Source organism: Cajanus cajan, chromosome 5 (genome assembly GCF_000230855.2).
Source record: "Cajanus cajan strain Asha chromosome 5, NIPB_CcT2T_4, whole genome shotgun sequence".
NCBI lineage: Eukaryota > Viridiplantae > Streptophyta > Magnoliopsida > Fabales > Fabaceae > Cajanus > Cajanus cajan.
Window position 1 is genome coordinate 72518689 of NC_138521.1, and position 16906 is coordinate 72535594.

Below are 16906 nucleotides of genomic sequence, written 5' to 3' on the forward strand. Positions count from 1 at the left end.
AACCGAAAACTATTGTTCAATTAATGAATGGTTTTATAAAAGAAAATTGATACTATTTTTATTTATAAAAAATAAGTGATTTAAGATACCAATAATTTATAATTTTTATTGTTTTTAATAATGTACAAGTATATTCTTAATTTAAATTTACATGAATTACAATTTATATATCTTTTATGTTTTATAAATTTGTATACATATCTCACACGTATTAATATTTGAACTGGTGTGTACATCATTGTGGGCATGCAATGGGGTGAGTCAGCTTCATAAATATGAAATAATAATCACAGCAAGGAAATCAAAGCCAAAGAGAAACCAATGTTTGGCAATTCCTAAAGTAAAACCTAAAGTTGAATTTGAAGAACTACCTAGAAATAGTATTATAATATTAATGTTGTAAAAAAGAAACATTAGAATTAGATGATGGATGAGTAATATGATACAAAAGAGGAAGAGAGTGTGTTTAAGAAGACTTGTGCCTTCGATGGGTTGACCCCTTTAGAAGGCAAAGCCGAAGGCGTCTGCTAAGAGCCTCCAACTTCTCAAACCTCTCACTCTTTGGCTTCTTCACAACGCCTTCACCTTTCTTCTTCTTTTTCTTATTCTTCTTGTTCTTTTTCTCATCTTCTTTTGCCTCCGACGCTTTTTCTTTCGTGCTTCTCATACGTGTTGCAAACACCTTCACAGTATTCTGACATATGAAGCACACGATATGTCAATGAATGAACAGATATGCTTGCTTACGTTACATGTAATATGCATGCATGAGAAGCAAAGCACAGACAGCAGAACAACTATGTTTGATTCATATAAACATTAGTATTGGTTACTACAAAATCATTTTGTCAATACATGCCATGTATGCTATTAATGAATAAATAAAGGAAATATTATGTACCTGAGAGAGGGTATCATCAGCCCTTAAATCTGCACAAGATTCTTCATCACTGCCTCCTAAAGAAGAACATCTGCCCCAACTTTCTCTATTTGAGCTTGTGTATGAGCAACACTCTTCACCCTCTCCATTTAGCTTATCCTGTCAATTTCATTAATGGCATACTTCAAATAAAGGAATGCTAAAATTATAAAATCTGGATGTAGCAAAGGAATTACTATTTTTAAATAAATGTTAGCAAGGCCCAAACTACCACATAATGAGTAGATTTTAAAATGTGATGCTTGTTTCCAACGGCAAAACCTAGAGGTAAAAAAAACTCTGAAACATTTTCTTAATTCCAGAGTGTCTGATATGATCACCTGCACATCTGAGGGCTCATCATGGCCAGTTTCATCATGTCCATTAGTATCTTCTCGCAAAAAGGATTCCTGCATAGCAAGTGATGAATCAATTGAACATAACAAAGTTTTTGGAAGAAAAACACATGAAAAGAAGGTAAGGGCATCCTACAACATCAGTCACTGGTGCAACTTCTGAAAGAAGTTCGCTAACTGATTTTGTGGAGGAAATTGATGGAAGCACAGAAGATGAACTTGCAGCATCAGTTGATGCAGACCGCAGACTAGAGAGAATCTCATATAATAGGTTCTAGCATGAAAGAATGAGGAAATTAGTTCCTGTTCTTCAAAATAAAAAGCTCACATAATAAAGCTTAATTATATATGATCATATTAATACATAACCACATAATAATTTATTTATGTTAATATTTCCAAATGGTGAAAAGACAGTTGACAGCCCAAAGGCCCGTAGGGATGTAAAGCCCACACATATAACACCCAGTTTTTTTTATATATATTAAAAAAAAAGTTATTGACCCTGTTTTTACACTAACAAATAAGAAAGTCAAAGAAAGAATTTAAGCCAATAGTTTCCAAAACTACTAATTAAGCATTCCTCTGAATAAAATCCAAAACATCCAAGTCTAATTTCATCTTCTTAATGCACATTTAATTATGTTCCTGTTGGCTAAAATTTTGGAAACTATTCGCTAAAAATTTTTTGTGACATTTCTATTTGTTCTTTTGTGCAAATGTGAAATTATGTTTGTTTAATAGTGGGCTGGCCCACGGAGTAGGTTGGGGTTAAGCCCATTTAAAAACAAGATCAAATTAATATTTTCTAGAAGTGAGGTGTCCCATGGGCTGACCCTAGCCCACTTGGTCCTAAGGGTTTTTGGGCCATATGGGTATTTACATATGTATTATGTAGGCTTTATAGCCCTATGGGCCTATACCATGTGGGCCAAGGCTGAATAGGTTAGGGCTGACCCATTTGACAGCTCTATATTCAATGCTAATAATGATCTGTGTATCTTAAACATAACGCTGGGTTGGTTCTTTGGTTTTTTCCATTTTGTTGATCTTGAGTGAGGTGAAACAGAGGTCGGAAAAAGTGCTGCCTGGTTTATTAGGGATGGAAATGATGATGTTAAGGATTGTAATATCCATGTCATTAGTTCACAAGCAGCACTCTGGGCACAAACTACAAATTCAGCTATATTTCTTGTGAATCAAGCTTCTCATAAGTGCAATTAGCATTTCAATAAAAATAAATATTAGCCATTTTAATTGGTTAGTATTTTGATCACATATTCTACAATTGAAGTGAAGAAAGCACAAAATGACTAGTAGGAAGTTGTCATACGCAATAAATATACTAAAGATAGAATTTAACTGAGAAGAAATCAAGACAACGAATTCTAAATATTAATTACCTCATCAACACCAGAACCAAGTTTCAAATCCCCCAAATCATAATATTTCTCAAGCTTATGAGTTCTAGGAACATTAGGAGGGCGGAGGACATTGTAGAAGAAAATGGAAACTGAATCATAAAAGAACTGTGGCCGAGAAGAGTTGTGGTCACCATCAAATTTTATGACATTTTTATCACCCTACAAAATCAGAAACAATGTTAGATATTTTGGCTACCAATGGAAAAAAGGTGCAAATTGCTTTCAGAAAATTTTATTCTCAAATATTTGGAATAAATTAATACCGCATATGATTCAGATATCAGATCAGAATGGTGGGGCTGAATGAATTTGTCATCAATTGCATGTCCAAATAAAACAGGAATGAATGTTTTTGGTGCAACCTGTGGGTTTAAAAAGCATTAATTAATTTAAGATGGACATCAAAAGTACACTCTTAATAAGCATTAATTTCATTCTCTACCTAATAATTTCTTTAGCCAGAAAATACAACCTATCAAGCTCAGATTCCATGGTGAAAATAAATGTCATGACATGGATATTCTTAACACCGCTAATATCCAAAATATAGGATAACTGGACACACCACACACAACTGTAAAATAAGCCTTGCAAAAAACAATTAAGAGCTATTACTTTACAGTAAAATCAATTTATCTCTTCACAAAAACATCACAAAATAAGATGAATTATTAAGAGCCATGTTTTACTTTCTTTTCTATGATAATGAGCCTCACAAGTCACAAGGAAATAAAAATACTAAGAAATTACTACCTCCATTCCTTTATAATAGTCATTTAATGATTTTTTTTTATTTTTCACAAAAATGATTTTGATATTTCCTATTATACTCTCTTTCATTTTTACTTCATAATAAATGCATATTAGTTGTCATGTGTAAATTAATTAAAAGTTAGGTAAGACATAAGGGTATAATCGATAACATAACAATTAATTTTGTCTTGAAATGTGAAAATGACAAGTAAATAGAAATAAAATTTTACTAAAATTCTGCTAGATAGAAAGGAGTAGAGGAAGTGTTTTTTGATACTTTTATGCTATATTTTAAGCTGACTTTTTTTTTTATGGATGTTAAACAAAAAAACTGAATATTTTTTCATAATATTAGTGACCTCGCAAGTGTTCATGCACATAGAAGTGTCAACTCAAGTGTCTAAATTGATAAAGATATATTTTTTTAATTGAACACCTAGTGAAGAGTGCACGTGTCATATGGGTGTTAAGGTGTTGGTGTCAGAGATGTGTCCATCACTCCAACACCTCAAACGAGCGAAGCCTACTGTATGTGCTCCATAGATATGATTAATGAAGTTTACATAATTACATTAACAATTTAAAATGTGAAAAAACTCAAAATATATGCCTCGCCACTCTTGTCAAAAGAATTGAACTGCACAACTAATACATACCAGCAAACAGTTCAGATTCATAATATCAAACTTTGCCTTCTTCTCAATAACCCGCCGCATGTACTGTACAGCCATTTTAACCTAATTCAGGCAAATCCAGCAGAATATCAGACTTAATAAAAATTCCAGAAGATCAAAGTTAACAACTATAAGTTTTATATCCATTTTGCTTGAAGAATTTTTTTATAAAAAAAAAAAAAAGCAACCAGCAAGAAAGTAATAAAATCATGCAAACTAACCAATACCACCCTAATAACTGTTAAAAAAAAAAAAGCTACATGCATATTTCCAGTAAGCACAATTTGATTGTGATCATAGGATTTTCGATTGCACAACTTTTTTTTATTCTTGAGGGCATGAAAGACTTCACTGACTGTGCAGATGCAGAGAAATCATTCAGTCCACTCAATCAAAACAGGACAAGGACATAATTATCCAAATATCAAGGGAAATACAGCAAAACGGTAAAACCTAAAAGAAAATCAACACATAAATGTACATTGAGTGAGAGAGCTCACCCCACCCTACTTTCCCAAAAAAATACTAAAAAACTGCAATTAATGCCAAAAACTGTTACAATTATGTATCCCCAACTTTCACATTTAAAGTTTTCCAAAAAAACAAAGGGGATCATAATTACAACAAGAAACCCTAGATTCAAAATAAAATCTTAATCAAAACTTCAATGTTCATCCCTTGTACACTCCTATTCCTTTTTATACAGATCTTAACAGTGAATGTTGCCCAAGCGGGTAAATTAAATCAATCTGTAAATCAGAAGAGTCTCAATAAAAGTCTAACAAATTCTTTAGCCAACTAAATGCAAATAGAGGTGTAGATCTAGTAAAATGGTGTTAAAGCAAAGATGAGTGCAGATACCCTAGGCCATAGAAATTAGTTAGAACCAGTTAACCTCACAATGCATGACAATTTTTTTGCTATCACACATGAACAGCACATCTAGATGCAGTTGTAATAATGCAATATCAGTAAAGACTTTTGCAGTCTGAGCCACTTTGACTGATGATGAACCACCATTTTACTACATGCACTACTAATTGTTTTAAAGACTTGTGACAGATATCATGCACTATGGTCTACAGGTTCATATCACTACAAGACTGTTTGGAAGAAACCATATGAAGTCCCTCTTCTCTTTTGATTGAGCGTTTACTACAAAGGAAGTAGGCATCTAGAGAGGGAGATTACAGTGAATTTAGGAAGCCGAATTTTATAAACATCCACCAGCTCCATCATGAGATCATATAAGTTTGAAAAGGCACTATCCAATACCATTCCAGCAATAGAAGGGTCTTCAGCTCCATAAAGCAGACTGCATCACCAGCAAAGCAAAAGTGAATAGTCAATTACACTAGAGATTTGTGTGTGTGTGTTTATATACAAGGGTGGTTCATAATTACATGCATACAGAGTAAAGGTTGAAACGTAAAACCCAGTACCTTGGCCATTAATTCTTTAAAAATATGTATTTGAAAGGGAGAAAAATCATTTTTTTATTATTTTTCTCTTTTCTTCCCCCAATTTCTCAAAGGATCCTGCTAACAATGCCATACATTGATAATATTTTGCTTTAAAAAAAAATCACTTTCAATTTCTTAACCAGGGTCCTAAAGGGATTTGTTAGCATTCTCCTTTCTCAAATAATAATAATAATAATAAAGAAATTTTAAAAATTTTAAAATTTTAAAATTTTAAAAAAAATTCCTGTCAGAAGACCTCAACATTTTTGTCTACACGCAGTCACACACACATATACAGTATAGGGATGTTAAAATGGGTTAATCCAACTCCCTCAACAAGCTAATAAATATATAATGGATGACTCATAAGTTGACCCACTAAATCGATAAAATAAATCTAAAATTAATATCACAATCACAAAAAATATTATCTCACTATATTGTCTTTAGCACAAATGCTCTGAGTCATCCATTATATATTATGGATGACTCATAAATTAACCAGTTGTTGGGTTGGCAGGTTATGCGAGGTGACCTCACATTCCAACCCAACTCAGTTTGGCATGTTAAATGGATTGAACAACAATGTTCAATGACTTCAATCCATTTTTCCATCCCTGTGCAAAGATAGAAGGGAGAAGTAAAACTTAGGTCATGAAATTATACTAGAAGTCTAGAACAATACAATTGAATACATCAAAAATCATCTATTGAGGACCTTTCTTCTTTTTCTGTGAGGGTACACATGGCAAGTATAAAGTATCAAAGTTGAAGAAATTCGTATAAAAAATCAATATCAAACAAGTTAATTGCGAGATGTAATACCTAGTAACTGCACCCATCGATCGTCCCCAAAGACCTATACGAGATATTTGTTTGTTGCTTCTCAAATATGACACCACCATCTTGAGATCATCTTTCTACCACACAAAGGAATGGACACACATCAGTAATTTCAGAAAAGATGGGGTACAGAAACTCAAGTTAATAGCCGGAAATTAATAAACAAAAAACATGCTTCAAGAGGTAACTTACTTCATGCCAACCAAGACTAACATAGTCTCCATCAGATAAGCCTGACCCTGAGAAGTCAAGTGTAAAAACAGTAATATTTGAAGGAAGAAGAATTACAGCAGCTTCATTGGAATCTGCCCTACATCCGCTGCATCATTGTACATATGCACAAATATCACGAGGGAGAAGAATAAAATAGCTACAAAAGTTATATTTATGATCATATATATACAATATTTATAAGCATCAATACAAGAGCCACTTAAATAACACATACCTGTTTCCATGGCAATATATAACACAAGGAAGAGAAGTATCTTCAGGTAAAGGAGAAGGGAGATAATGACTGCACTTCAAGGTATAGCCTCTGGCATTCTTGAGCTGCACAATTGAAAATATATAATATAATGGTAAGCAAACAATTGGAATCATGACTTAACCATATCTAGTAATCAATAATTGTAAGCAATCATCAAATAATAATGTCCATACTTGCCTCCAAATCCTGCCTTTGGTATGTTCTTCCTGCAAGGGTGAATTCCTTTTCCCAGAGGTACTGATCAGGGTTATACTCTGCCCTGTAAATGTGACAAAGTAGATATAATTGTAACAAAATTTGCTGGAAAAATATAGTCACAAGTTGAGAATGGATGATGTTAGAGCTTAGAAGAGGACTAAGAGAGAAAGGGAATTATTCGTCCCTGGAATTTATTGATTGTAAGGAAAATGAGTACACAAAGGAGACTACTCCTTTCACACTGGAATCTGTCCAGTTAAGATACTAACCCAAAAAATGAATGCTCCTTCCCCACCTAGACCAGTCCTATTTAAAGAGGACCTCACTAACTAATTGTTACCGTCCCCCACTCTAAAAGGTCAAAAGGTCAAATAAGTTTAATTCTTATTTGTACCCTTCTTCCTATAATACACTTTTAACTTCCTATCCTTCTCTAGTTGTCTAACAGATGAACAGGCACGTACATAGTTATTTACAGACAGTAAATCAAAGTTGATAAAATCTATTCGTAAGACTATCTAACATAGTTCTCCTTGAAGATGATTGAGACAATTTCATTTCGAACACAGTATACAGTGCAAAGGAAATTTCAATCAAATGAAAAGAATAAAAAACATCTAGTTCAAACACTGTTTATCAAGGAAAGAAACAACATATTAAATAGGTAAAGACAATTTTGGTGCATATCAAGTACTTTCCCCCTAAATTATCAACCACTAAGATGACATGGCCACGATAAACAAAAACAGGTATGGAAATTAAAGGCAATAGATAAACACGAAAACAAAACAAAAAAAAAAAAAAAAAAGTACAGGAACACGCGTAATTACTAGGGTGGGGAACAAAATAGGAATCCTCTTGCGAGGAGAAAGAGCCCTAATATGACAGGGTTAACATTCCCTGTCCCAGTAGCCATCACACAACTGTACCTGCTTAGTTGAATAGTGTCATGCCACCAACCAGTGAAGAAAAAATTAATACCTGGGAGGTCGAATAACGAAATTGATGAATTGCTCAATCATCTTGCTTCTACATGTAGCTCACTGCAACTCCACCTCATGACCTCACTAAGAACCTCAAAGTCAATTAGCCACTCATCTTCACAACTGAAAGCTCCCTTCCTAATAACTTATAAGCTGCAACTTGATCTCAAATCTCCCAAATAAACTTTTCTCACGAATTCCAATGAAAGACATACATTTACACAAGATAAGCTACCAGTGCCCAACTCCTGCGAGAAACAACACCAACTGGCTGCTAAGAAAGAGACTTTTGTTTGCATTTAAAAAAAAAAAAAAGTGTCAAACGGAAACCCAGAGTCAGTAGCAGTAAAAAGTTTCAAAATTTACAAGGAAGCTGGTCCCAAGTAATTATATGAATTGAAGAAAGAGAGTGAGAACGAGAGAAAAGAATCTCCATGCACTAAAAGCTCTTCCAGATCCAAATGCCCTCAAAGGTAAAGCATATCCTAAAACCAGAAAAAGGCACAGAGTAACCAGAATTTTACATTCACCCCCCAGTCCACCCCAAAAAAAAAGTGTTTTTTTTTTAGACCCCGTCTAGTAGTACCATGATTGCAGGAAGCAAGCAACTTTATTTATCCAATGTCAAAAAAATTCAAACTTTGGGCGACTGGGTACACGTGAATTCAACAGAAGGGTCCCAAATGCAAGAGAAAACAAGAAAAAAGTGTTTAAAATGGGAAAAGTTGGTAAAGGGAAAAATGTGGGGTAAGACACGAATTCCAAGTGAGATGAGATCCCACATCCAAATTGCCACATTGATGCAGCTCTCAAGAAAAGAAGAGGTAAAAGCAAACAACTTTACCGGAAAAGGAAGGAGAGAATGAAGTTGGAGCTGAGAAGAGAAGGGTAATTCAATGGAGGATGGCAACTGGCCAAGATGAGAGTAGGAATAGCCAGCCAGCTGTCTCACCAGTGTTTATTCTTCATCAAAACGTACCTTTTTCACTTCTTATTTAATATTATGACACTAACCACTTGAGCAATTCATTTTTGTTTATGCTCAAGTATTTATTAATGTCTATTTAGTATTTACTCTTCTTTATCTACCAGTTTTAAGATAATCTAGTTATATGTTTACTTCTTTTACAGTTTAATTTTATATATATTCAATATAGAGATTTTTACGCACTTTTTTAAGTGAAAATCATATTTTTATTTTTACAAAGTTGAAATAATCAATCTACAGGTGGAAGTCTTGTTATAAATATATTCTTATTAAATTTATTTTTTATTTTAATTTTTTGTTGTGTACATAATAACATGATAAAAAAAATATTTTTTATACTAAAAATATCAAAAGTATTGTAGTTTTTTTTAGATTAAAATATTTAATATTTCCATAGTATTTACCTAGGAATACACAATCCATAATTCTTTTCATTTGCGGCATGCATTTTCACTCGACTGGTCACTTATCTACTTCTTATTAGCACTATTTTACGGACTTATTCTTAATAAATTATTATTTTAGAATTTCAATAAGATTCCAAATTTTGTGAACACTAAAATTGTAACTACCTAAGAGATAAATTTGTCGGAAAAAAATATTTTATATAAAAAATTATACAAACAAGCCATTTTACATTTTCAATTAATTTAACAACCACTAATACCAAACACTTCAAATAAGTTAGTTTACGGGTTTTGTTAAAATCTTTTTAACTTTTAATTAGTTTATCAAGTTTTAATTAACTTGTCAAATGTAAACAAAAAATAACTTGTCAATTAATTTTATCCGATTCACAAAAATATTTAAACAGCCTTTTTTTTTTTGTTTTTTAAGGGAAACAGCCTTTTTTTTTTCTCCAAAAGAATTGTAAGAGAGAATCTTATTCTAGATATGCTATAAAGACTCCTACCTAAATAGGAATCAGGTATTTTAAAAATAGAATAAAAACAATTTAAGTGTTTTTTTTAACTATAACAACCTCTTTAAAAATATATCCAAGTGTATTTTTATGAATTTCAACCTCCAATTGAATTGTTTGACACCTCTAACATAAATCCAATAGGAGTTTATACATATGTTTATTTTATATTTTTAATTAAAAATAATTTAAACATTTTTTATATAACTAAAAGTTATAATAATTAAATATGTTTCGATATAAGTTATGTTAAACAAATAGTTTTAAACGCATAAATTATATTTAAAATTTATAATGAATAGTTTATATTGTGATGTAATATTTTAATTATTCGATAATATTTAAAATATTATATTTATTTTATAAATAAAAGATTAAAAAATATAAATTAAAAGAGATAAATAGTTTTAAAAAATCCATAAAATAATTTATTAGAATTCTTAAAAATATTTTTTTTAAAATAAATACTTAAAAATATTTCATCGAAGAATAACTCCTAAAAAATATAATAACATTTTCTCATTTAAGATAATTATTTTATTTTTTTATCGATAAGAATCACTATTATGACACTTATTTTTAAATTTAAAATTTTATATATATTATTTTAACTTTCATTATTAGAGTGATTCAAACAATTATTGACAGATTTAGAAATTATAAGCGGTGGAAGTAACATTTATATGTATAAATTTGTAGTGTTGAATTTTTTATCTGGGCATTAAATTGTAATTAAATGTAGCATTTTACTTTTATATGACTAATATCATAGAAAAATTTATGATTTCTTATTAATCCAAGTAAACATTAAGATAGTTTTTTTTATAAAAAAAAATTAAAACTATTAGAATCAGTCTAGTCTAATGGTAAAATTAAAATAATATACAAAAAGATCTTAAGTTTAGACTTTAGTACTGTCGTTATAATTTTAATAAATAAAAAAATGTAATACTATAAAAAATAGTTTCTATATAAATTAGTAGATCGTACTTTAATAAGATTTAATAATTTAACTTTTTTGTTAATATTAAAATAAAAATTATCAAGTAAAATAATATAATACAATTTATATATGTTACGCTAAGAAACATAAATTTGTCCCCGCAAATAACTGTTATAATTTATATAAGAGAATATTTATAACATCTATAATCTTCATAAAAATAATATTTAGCGGCAAAAAAAAAAATCCCAATGTAGCATGAAATAAATACATTATTAAGTGTTGGAAAATTTGAGATGACAGTGAATTTAAAATAAAAGAAAAAAATGTACAAACATGTTTAATCTATTCAATATTCTTGATTAAAAAAATTAAATAACCTTTTAGTTGATGTAAAAAAAATGGGTTTTGGTTATATTTTATATTTTTTTCAGTTAAAATATTTTTTATTTTATCTTTGTCACTGTCATTAAATTTGATTGTGAAAAATCAAAAATTTACGGTACTCAAAATAGAAAAGTTAAAAAATTATAAATATCAAATTTTAAGAAGATTAAAACAAAGCAACAAAAATTTGAGAAAATTGAAATTTTCGAAACAAAACAAACAAAAGTTTGAGAGGATCAAAATAAAAATATTATTTTATAGAGATTAAATATTTTTGAACCAAATTTTTAAAATTTAAATATAATAAATGAACTAGTACATAATAATAAGATAAAAATAAATATAACAAATGCATTAGTGACTAGCAATCTTTTTATGTAAAAAATAAATGTATAACTTTATAAGAGTCACACAATAATACAATCATCCTTACAAATGTACAAAAAGATTAATATAACAAACAAGTATAAAAATTAAACATAAAGTAAGGTAGAGATAACAAAATGAATCATAACACATGAGTATGGAATAATAAATAAATTAGAAGAAGAATGAAGAAAATTAAATTAACATTCTTTCTATATCACACTGTTAGGTCAAAAAAAACAACCTTAATTCCTTCACTTTTAAGTTTTTTATGTTAATAAATAAAGAAGGTTTTGATCAACCATATAAAATTTTTCAAAATAATTAAGACAAATCTTTTTAAGATGCAATCCATTGGTATGAATCTTGGTATAGGATGGCAAACGCTTATCTTCTTAAAAAATAAATCTTGAAGACAAACGAAGGCCATGAGAAAAAAAAAACTTAGGAATTTGAAATAGTAATCTTCATCAAAATCCTATAAAGGATTTTGAAATATAAAAAAAACAGAAAAATCAATCATTAAAAAAACCTATATCATTTCTTTCTATAAAAAGTTTTTGTACTTAATTGGTTGTATCATGTCTTTGATAATAAAATAAAACAACATAGTTAGCTTATCTAATTTTAATTTTGTGTTATTGGTTCAAGCTTGAAGAAACTTGATTGTAAAAAAATATTTATTACTTTAAGCCTAAAAAAACTTAATTATAAAAGAATATACATTAGTTTGAGCCTAAAGAGGTTTGTGTGTAAAAGAATATTTAGTTATTCAAATCTAGATAAAACTTGTGTTAAAAAAATGCTTGAATAGTTGTTTGAAGAGACAATATTAAATAAAATATGACTAAATGAAATTTATTTATATTGAGATAAGTAATTAAGAGACTTTTTTTTTATCTTCAATTTAGAACCGAAGTATTTTTCTTATATTTCTTTGTCTTTTTATTTTATACCGTCGTTTTTTCCATTTATTTATTTTTCTCTCTCTCTTCAATTTCTTTTTCTGCCTATCTTCGTTTTATTTTGTTCCATATATGTATCTCTCTTTTTATGTAAACTTTCTCATTAATAATGCATAAAGATACTAATTTTGATTTTAATCATAAATAATGTAAGATGAATTATCAAAATAAAAAAAATAATGTAGTTGATTATTTTAATTAATTTGATGAAAAAATGAAAATTTTGTTCTAAAACCTCTGCTGTTTAACTGCGTTATTTAGACATGTTCACTCTATTCAACATTAAAACTTCATTTCAAATAATTGAATGTGTACTGACCGTACCGCGAAGCCGAGCTCCAAGCTCGGTATTACAGTGCAAGATGATCTCAGGCACGCATCATACGACGTCAGCTCGGCATCACAGCAAGATGATCTCGGGCACGCGTCATACGACGTCAGCTCGGCATTCAGGTGAATCACAACTGATTCTCGAGAATCTCGCCCATACGAGATCCATTATCTAATCACTGATTGCCGAAGATCTCGTCCCAGACGAGATCCGCTATCATATCTTATCTCAAGCCTAGAGCCCAAAGCAACCCTAATTCATAGAGCTGTCAAAATGGGCTCAGCCCGGTGAGCCAACCCGGCCCACCACGGGTTCGAGCCGGGTTGGGCTAAAAAAAATTTGAAAATTTTAGTGCGAGCCAATTTTAGGCCCGGCTCACTAACAACCCGGCTCACCCGGGTTAAACCCGTGGTGAGCTGGGCTGACCCACCAACCCATTAAAAAAAAAAAAACTTGTGCTATTGCCTATTGCCTATTGGGTTGGGCCTTCTAAAATTAAAATCTTTTACACCGTAACCCTAAATCCCTAATGTTCTCATTCTGATTTCTCACACACCCACACCCTCGTCAGCGCCGCAAGCCAGGAGCTCTTCACTCTCGCCGTCTTCACTCTTCATCGGCCTTGCCTGGAACTCCGACGTCGCCAGAAAGTGAGCTCGCGAACTGCTCACAAATAATTTTTCCTCCTTTAGCTTCAGTTCAGGTAACGTTATATTCGCTCTCCACCCACTTCCATTCTTGTTCTGCTTTTGCCATTGCCCATCCAATGTTTCATTCTTTGAGTTCGGTGACCGTATTTTGTGCAAGGAAGGAGATTTCCCGTTGGCCTATTAACCCTCAGGGTCATGCTTTGTGGCATACTGGCTTGTCTTCATGGGTTTCAAAATTTTAAATTTATTTGAAATAAATAATTTAAAAAAAAAACTGGTGGTTCATAACTATGGTTGTGACTTGTGACTATTCGGTGAATAAATATTGGGATATCCTTATCCTCTAATTTCATCTGACATGCATTGGTCAAAAACGAAATCAAGCTTCCCTTTTGTGGTTAGATATCTTGCATTCAACACAGTAAAAACGATTTATTTAATTAGAAATTTTGTGTACAAAATTTTTGTTGTGATTTGAAAGAAAATTCGTGATATTGTGAAAATGATTTTGGGTTGTATTTGAAATTTGAGATAATTTTTAATTATATTTGTTTTTGATGTGTTCAAATGTGCTTGCAGTTTCCTTCTTCACATCTAGGAAAATAGCAGCGCAGGAAGAGTTCACTTGGGTGTTTGAGTTTCGTTCTGAATTATGTTTTGGACTTTTGGTGATTGTAAAGCAAATATGGTTGTATTACTTTCGTTCTGTATTATGTTTTGGACTTTTGGTGATTGTAAAGCAAATATGGTTGCATTACTGCTGGCTACTAATTTAGTAAATGACACATTTTTTCAAATTACGTAATTTTTTCAATTTAGGTGAGCCAACCCGTTTAGCCCACCAACCCGTGGTGGGCCGGGCCGGGCTCAACTTTTTCCAGCTCACCAATAAACGAGCCGGGTTGGGTTGGCCCACCAAAGGCTCAACCCGTGGTGGGCCGGGCCGGGCCGGGCCGGGTTACCCGTTTTGACAGCTCTACTAATTCACTCCAAGGTACGTGCATTACTTATACGAGACTATTACTCATACAAATCCTAACTTTAGCATCAGAATCTCTTTTGCAGGTACCACGCCCATCTCGGAGCATCAGCGTACCAGTGAAAGAGGCTCACCAATCTTACTTGAAAGATCGTCCCTACGATAAATTCTGGTAAGAACATTTGGCGCCCACCGTGGGACCGATCGAGACAGCTCTTATTGGCCACTCGTATGGTATTCACCAGAAGCCACAACAGACGTGCAACAGAGGACGTTGAACACTCAGTCACCATGGACAGCGACGCTGCAACCTTGAGAAGGCTGATCGACCAAGTCGAACAGATGCGCCAGCAGCATGACACTGACCTGCGCAACATGCGTGCCAAACACGAAGCCAACCTAGCGACAATGCGGACAACCAATGAAGCAGACCTCGCAGCGCTGCGTGAAGAAAACGAGCGCATTCGCGCCCAACTCCCTCGACGCCCCTCTGATCGCCCTCCTCACGGGAGCAACATCCATGAAGACGAGGCACACTCGGCCTCTCAATCCTGGACTGTGACTAGGGCACCAACGTCGCAACCCGCCACGCACCGATCTCATGCATCGACGCACAAGCCGGGCCTAGACGCCAGCAGAGCACCCTCACATGCCACGGAAGGCCGCGAAACCTTCCGCCGACATCCTTTTGTGGACGACATCATGGAGACCCCACTCCCCCGAGGATGGAAGCCTCTCCATCTCGACCGCTATGACGGCACGACGGACCCCGATGAGCACATTGACCTATACACAACCCAGGTAAACCTCTACACTAACAGTGATGCTATCTTGTGTAGGGTTTTTCTGACCTCGCTCAAAGGGGCCGCACTCCACTGGTACACCCAGCTACCTGCCGAGTCCATCGACAGCTTCAATACCTTAATCCGCCGGTTCACGGCGCAGTACGCCACCAGCCGACCTCACCACACAACCTCCACTGCATTGGCCAACCTCAGGCAGAGTGATGACGAACCTCTGCGGGCCTTCATGGAGTGCTTCTCCAGCATCTCGGTGAGGATCCGAAACTTAAACCCCGAGGTCGCCCTTCACTCCATGCTCATGGCCCTCAAAGCTGGCCCCTTTGTCGACAGCCTCTACCGAGATCCCCCCCACGACATGGATGAACTTCGCGCCCGCGCGGCCGGATACATCCAGATGGAGGAGCACTCCGCCTTCCGCGACCAAGTTCGCGGGAAAGCCCCAGCAAAGCCGGAACAAGGGCATAAGGATAAAATCAAAGTCAACAATGACAGTCAATTCAAGAAGTCAACTAGGGCAAACAGAGGGGGGAGATACGACTTTTACACTCCCCTTAACGCACCTAGGGTACACATCATGGAGGAAGCCAGCAATAATAACCTGCTCGCCTTTCCACCACCGGGTCACACTCCCAACAGCGCCGACAAGTCCAAGCACTGTCGGTACCACAGGAACCATGGTCACACCACGGAGGAATGTTGCACACTCCGGGACCGCATTGAAGAGCTCATCCAAGCAAGTCACCTCGGCCAGTATGTCCAGCGCCAACAGAGTAACAGAGGTGGCTATGGAGGCCGAGGACACGGTAGAGGTCGAGGTTCAGGAGCCTGCACTGACTCACACCCGGGTTCCCAACAAAATGCTAGCGGCGCAGTACAAGCCGAGATAAGCCAAGAGACAGAGTCGGCTCCCTTACGGGGAGTAATCAACACCATTGCAGGTGGTTTTACGGGAGGAGGCGCCAACAGCTCGGCCCGAAGAAGACACCTGCGGAGCATCAACTGCGCCCACTCTACCACCTCGACCCCGCACAAAAGCTCACCGTCGATCTCCTTCTCCGACGAAGACTACGCCGGCGTCAACCCTAACCAGGACGACCCCATGGTCATCGTTGTGGAGATAGCCAACTGGAAAGTGCAGAAAACACTCATTGACCAGGGAAGCTCGGCTGACGTCCTGTACTGGCCAACGTTCCTCAAACTAGACGCCCCTCACTCTCTCATTCAACCTCACACGGAGCCCCTAGTCGGCTTCGCAGGAGAGCGAGTTCACACTCGGGGATACGTAGACTTGCTGACATCTTTCGGAACGCCACCGGATACAAGGCGGGTCATGGTCCGGTACCTCCTCATGGAAGCCAACACTTCCTACAACATCATCATCAGGAGGCCAACCTTGAACCAACTCGGAGCGGTAGTGTCAACCCCACACCTCACCATGAAGTTCTCGGGCAAGGACGGTAAAGTCATCT

At 34.5% G+C, this 16906-nt stretch overlaps 1 protein-coding gene across 4 annotated transcripts; it reads right to left on the reverse strand.

Moving 5' to 3' along the window:
- Positions 1-238: 238 nt before the first annotated feature.
- Positions 239-9106, reverse strand: LOC109811363 (alpha/beta-Hydrolases superfamily protein). Of its 4 annotated transcripts, none has more exons than XM_020375090.3 (14): positions 8948-9106; positions 8102-8351; positions 7100-7181; positions 6881-6984; positions 6625-6751; positions 6415-6509; positions 5318-5441; positions 4109-4189; positions 2963-3061; positions 2679-2858; positions 1412-1549; positions 1261-1329; positions 902-1039; positions 239-694 (listed from the first exon to the last, which is right to left on the reverse strand). In XM_020375090.3, exons 2-14 carry the CDS (start codon positions 8140-8142, stop codon positions 467-469), a joined length of 1506 nt encoding a protein of 501 aa, XP_020230679.1. In that variant the 5' UTR covers positions 8143-8351; positions 8948-9106; the 3' UTR covers positions 239-466. The 4 variants fall into 4 exon arrangements, with proteins under 4 accessions (XP_020230679.1, XP_082932078.1, XP_020230682.1 ...); XM_083075952.1 differs by having other exon boundaries at positions 6625-6671; positions 7096-7181; positions 8948-9105; XM_020375093.3 differs by lacking the exon at positions 8948-9106 and adding an exon at positions 8690-8938.
- Positions 9107-16906: the final 7800 nt, after the last annotated feature.

Coding starts and splice junctions, on each gene's coding strand:
- LOC109811363 (XM_020375090.3), bottom strand. CDS start 8,142: ATGATTGAGCAATTCATCAATTTCGTTATTCGACCTCCCAG. Junction 3,062..4,108: donor TGAATCTGAACTGTTTGCTG/GTATGTATTAGT, acceptor TTAAACCCACAG/GTTGCACCAAAAACATTCAT. Junction 1,040..1,260: donor ATGAGCCCTCAGATGTGCAG/GTGATCATATCA, acceptor TGAAATTGACAG/GATAAGCTAAATGGAGAGGG.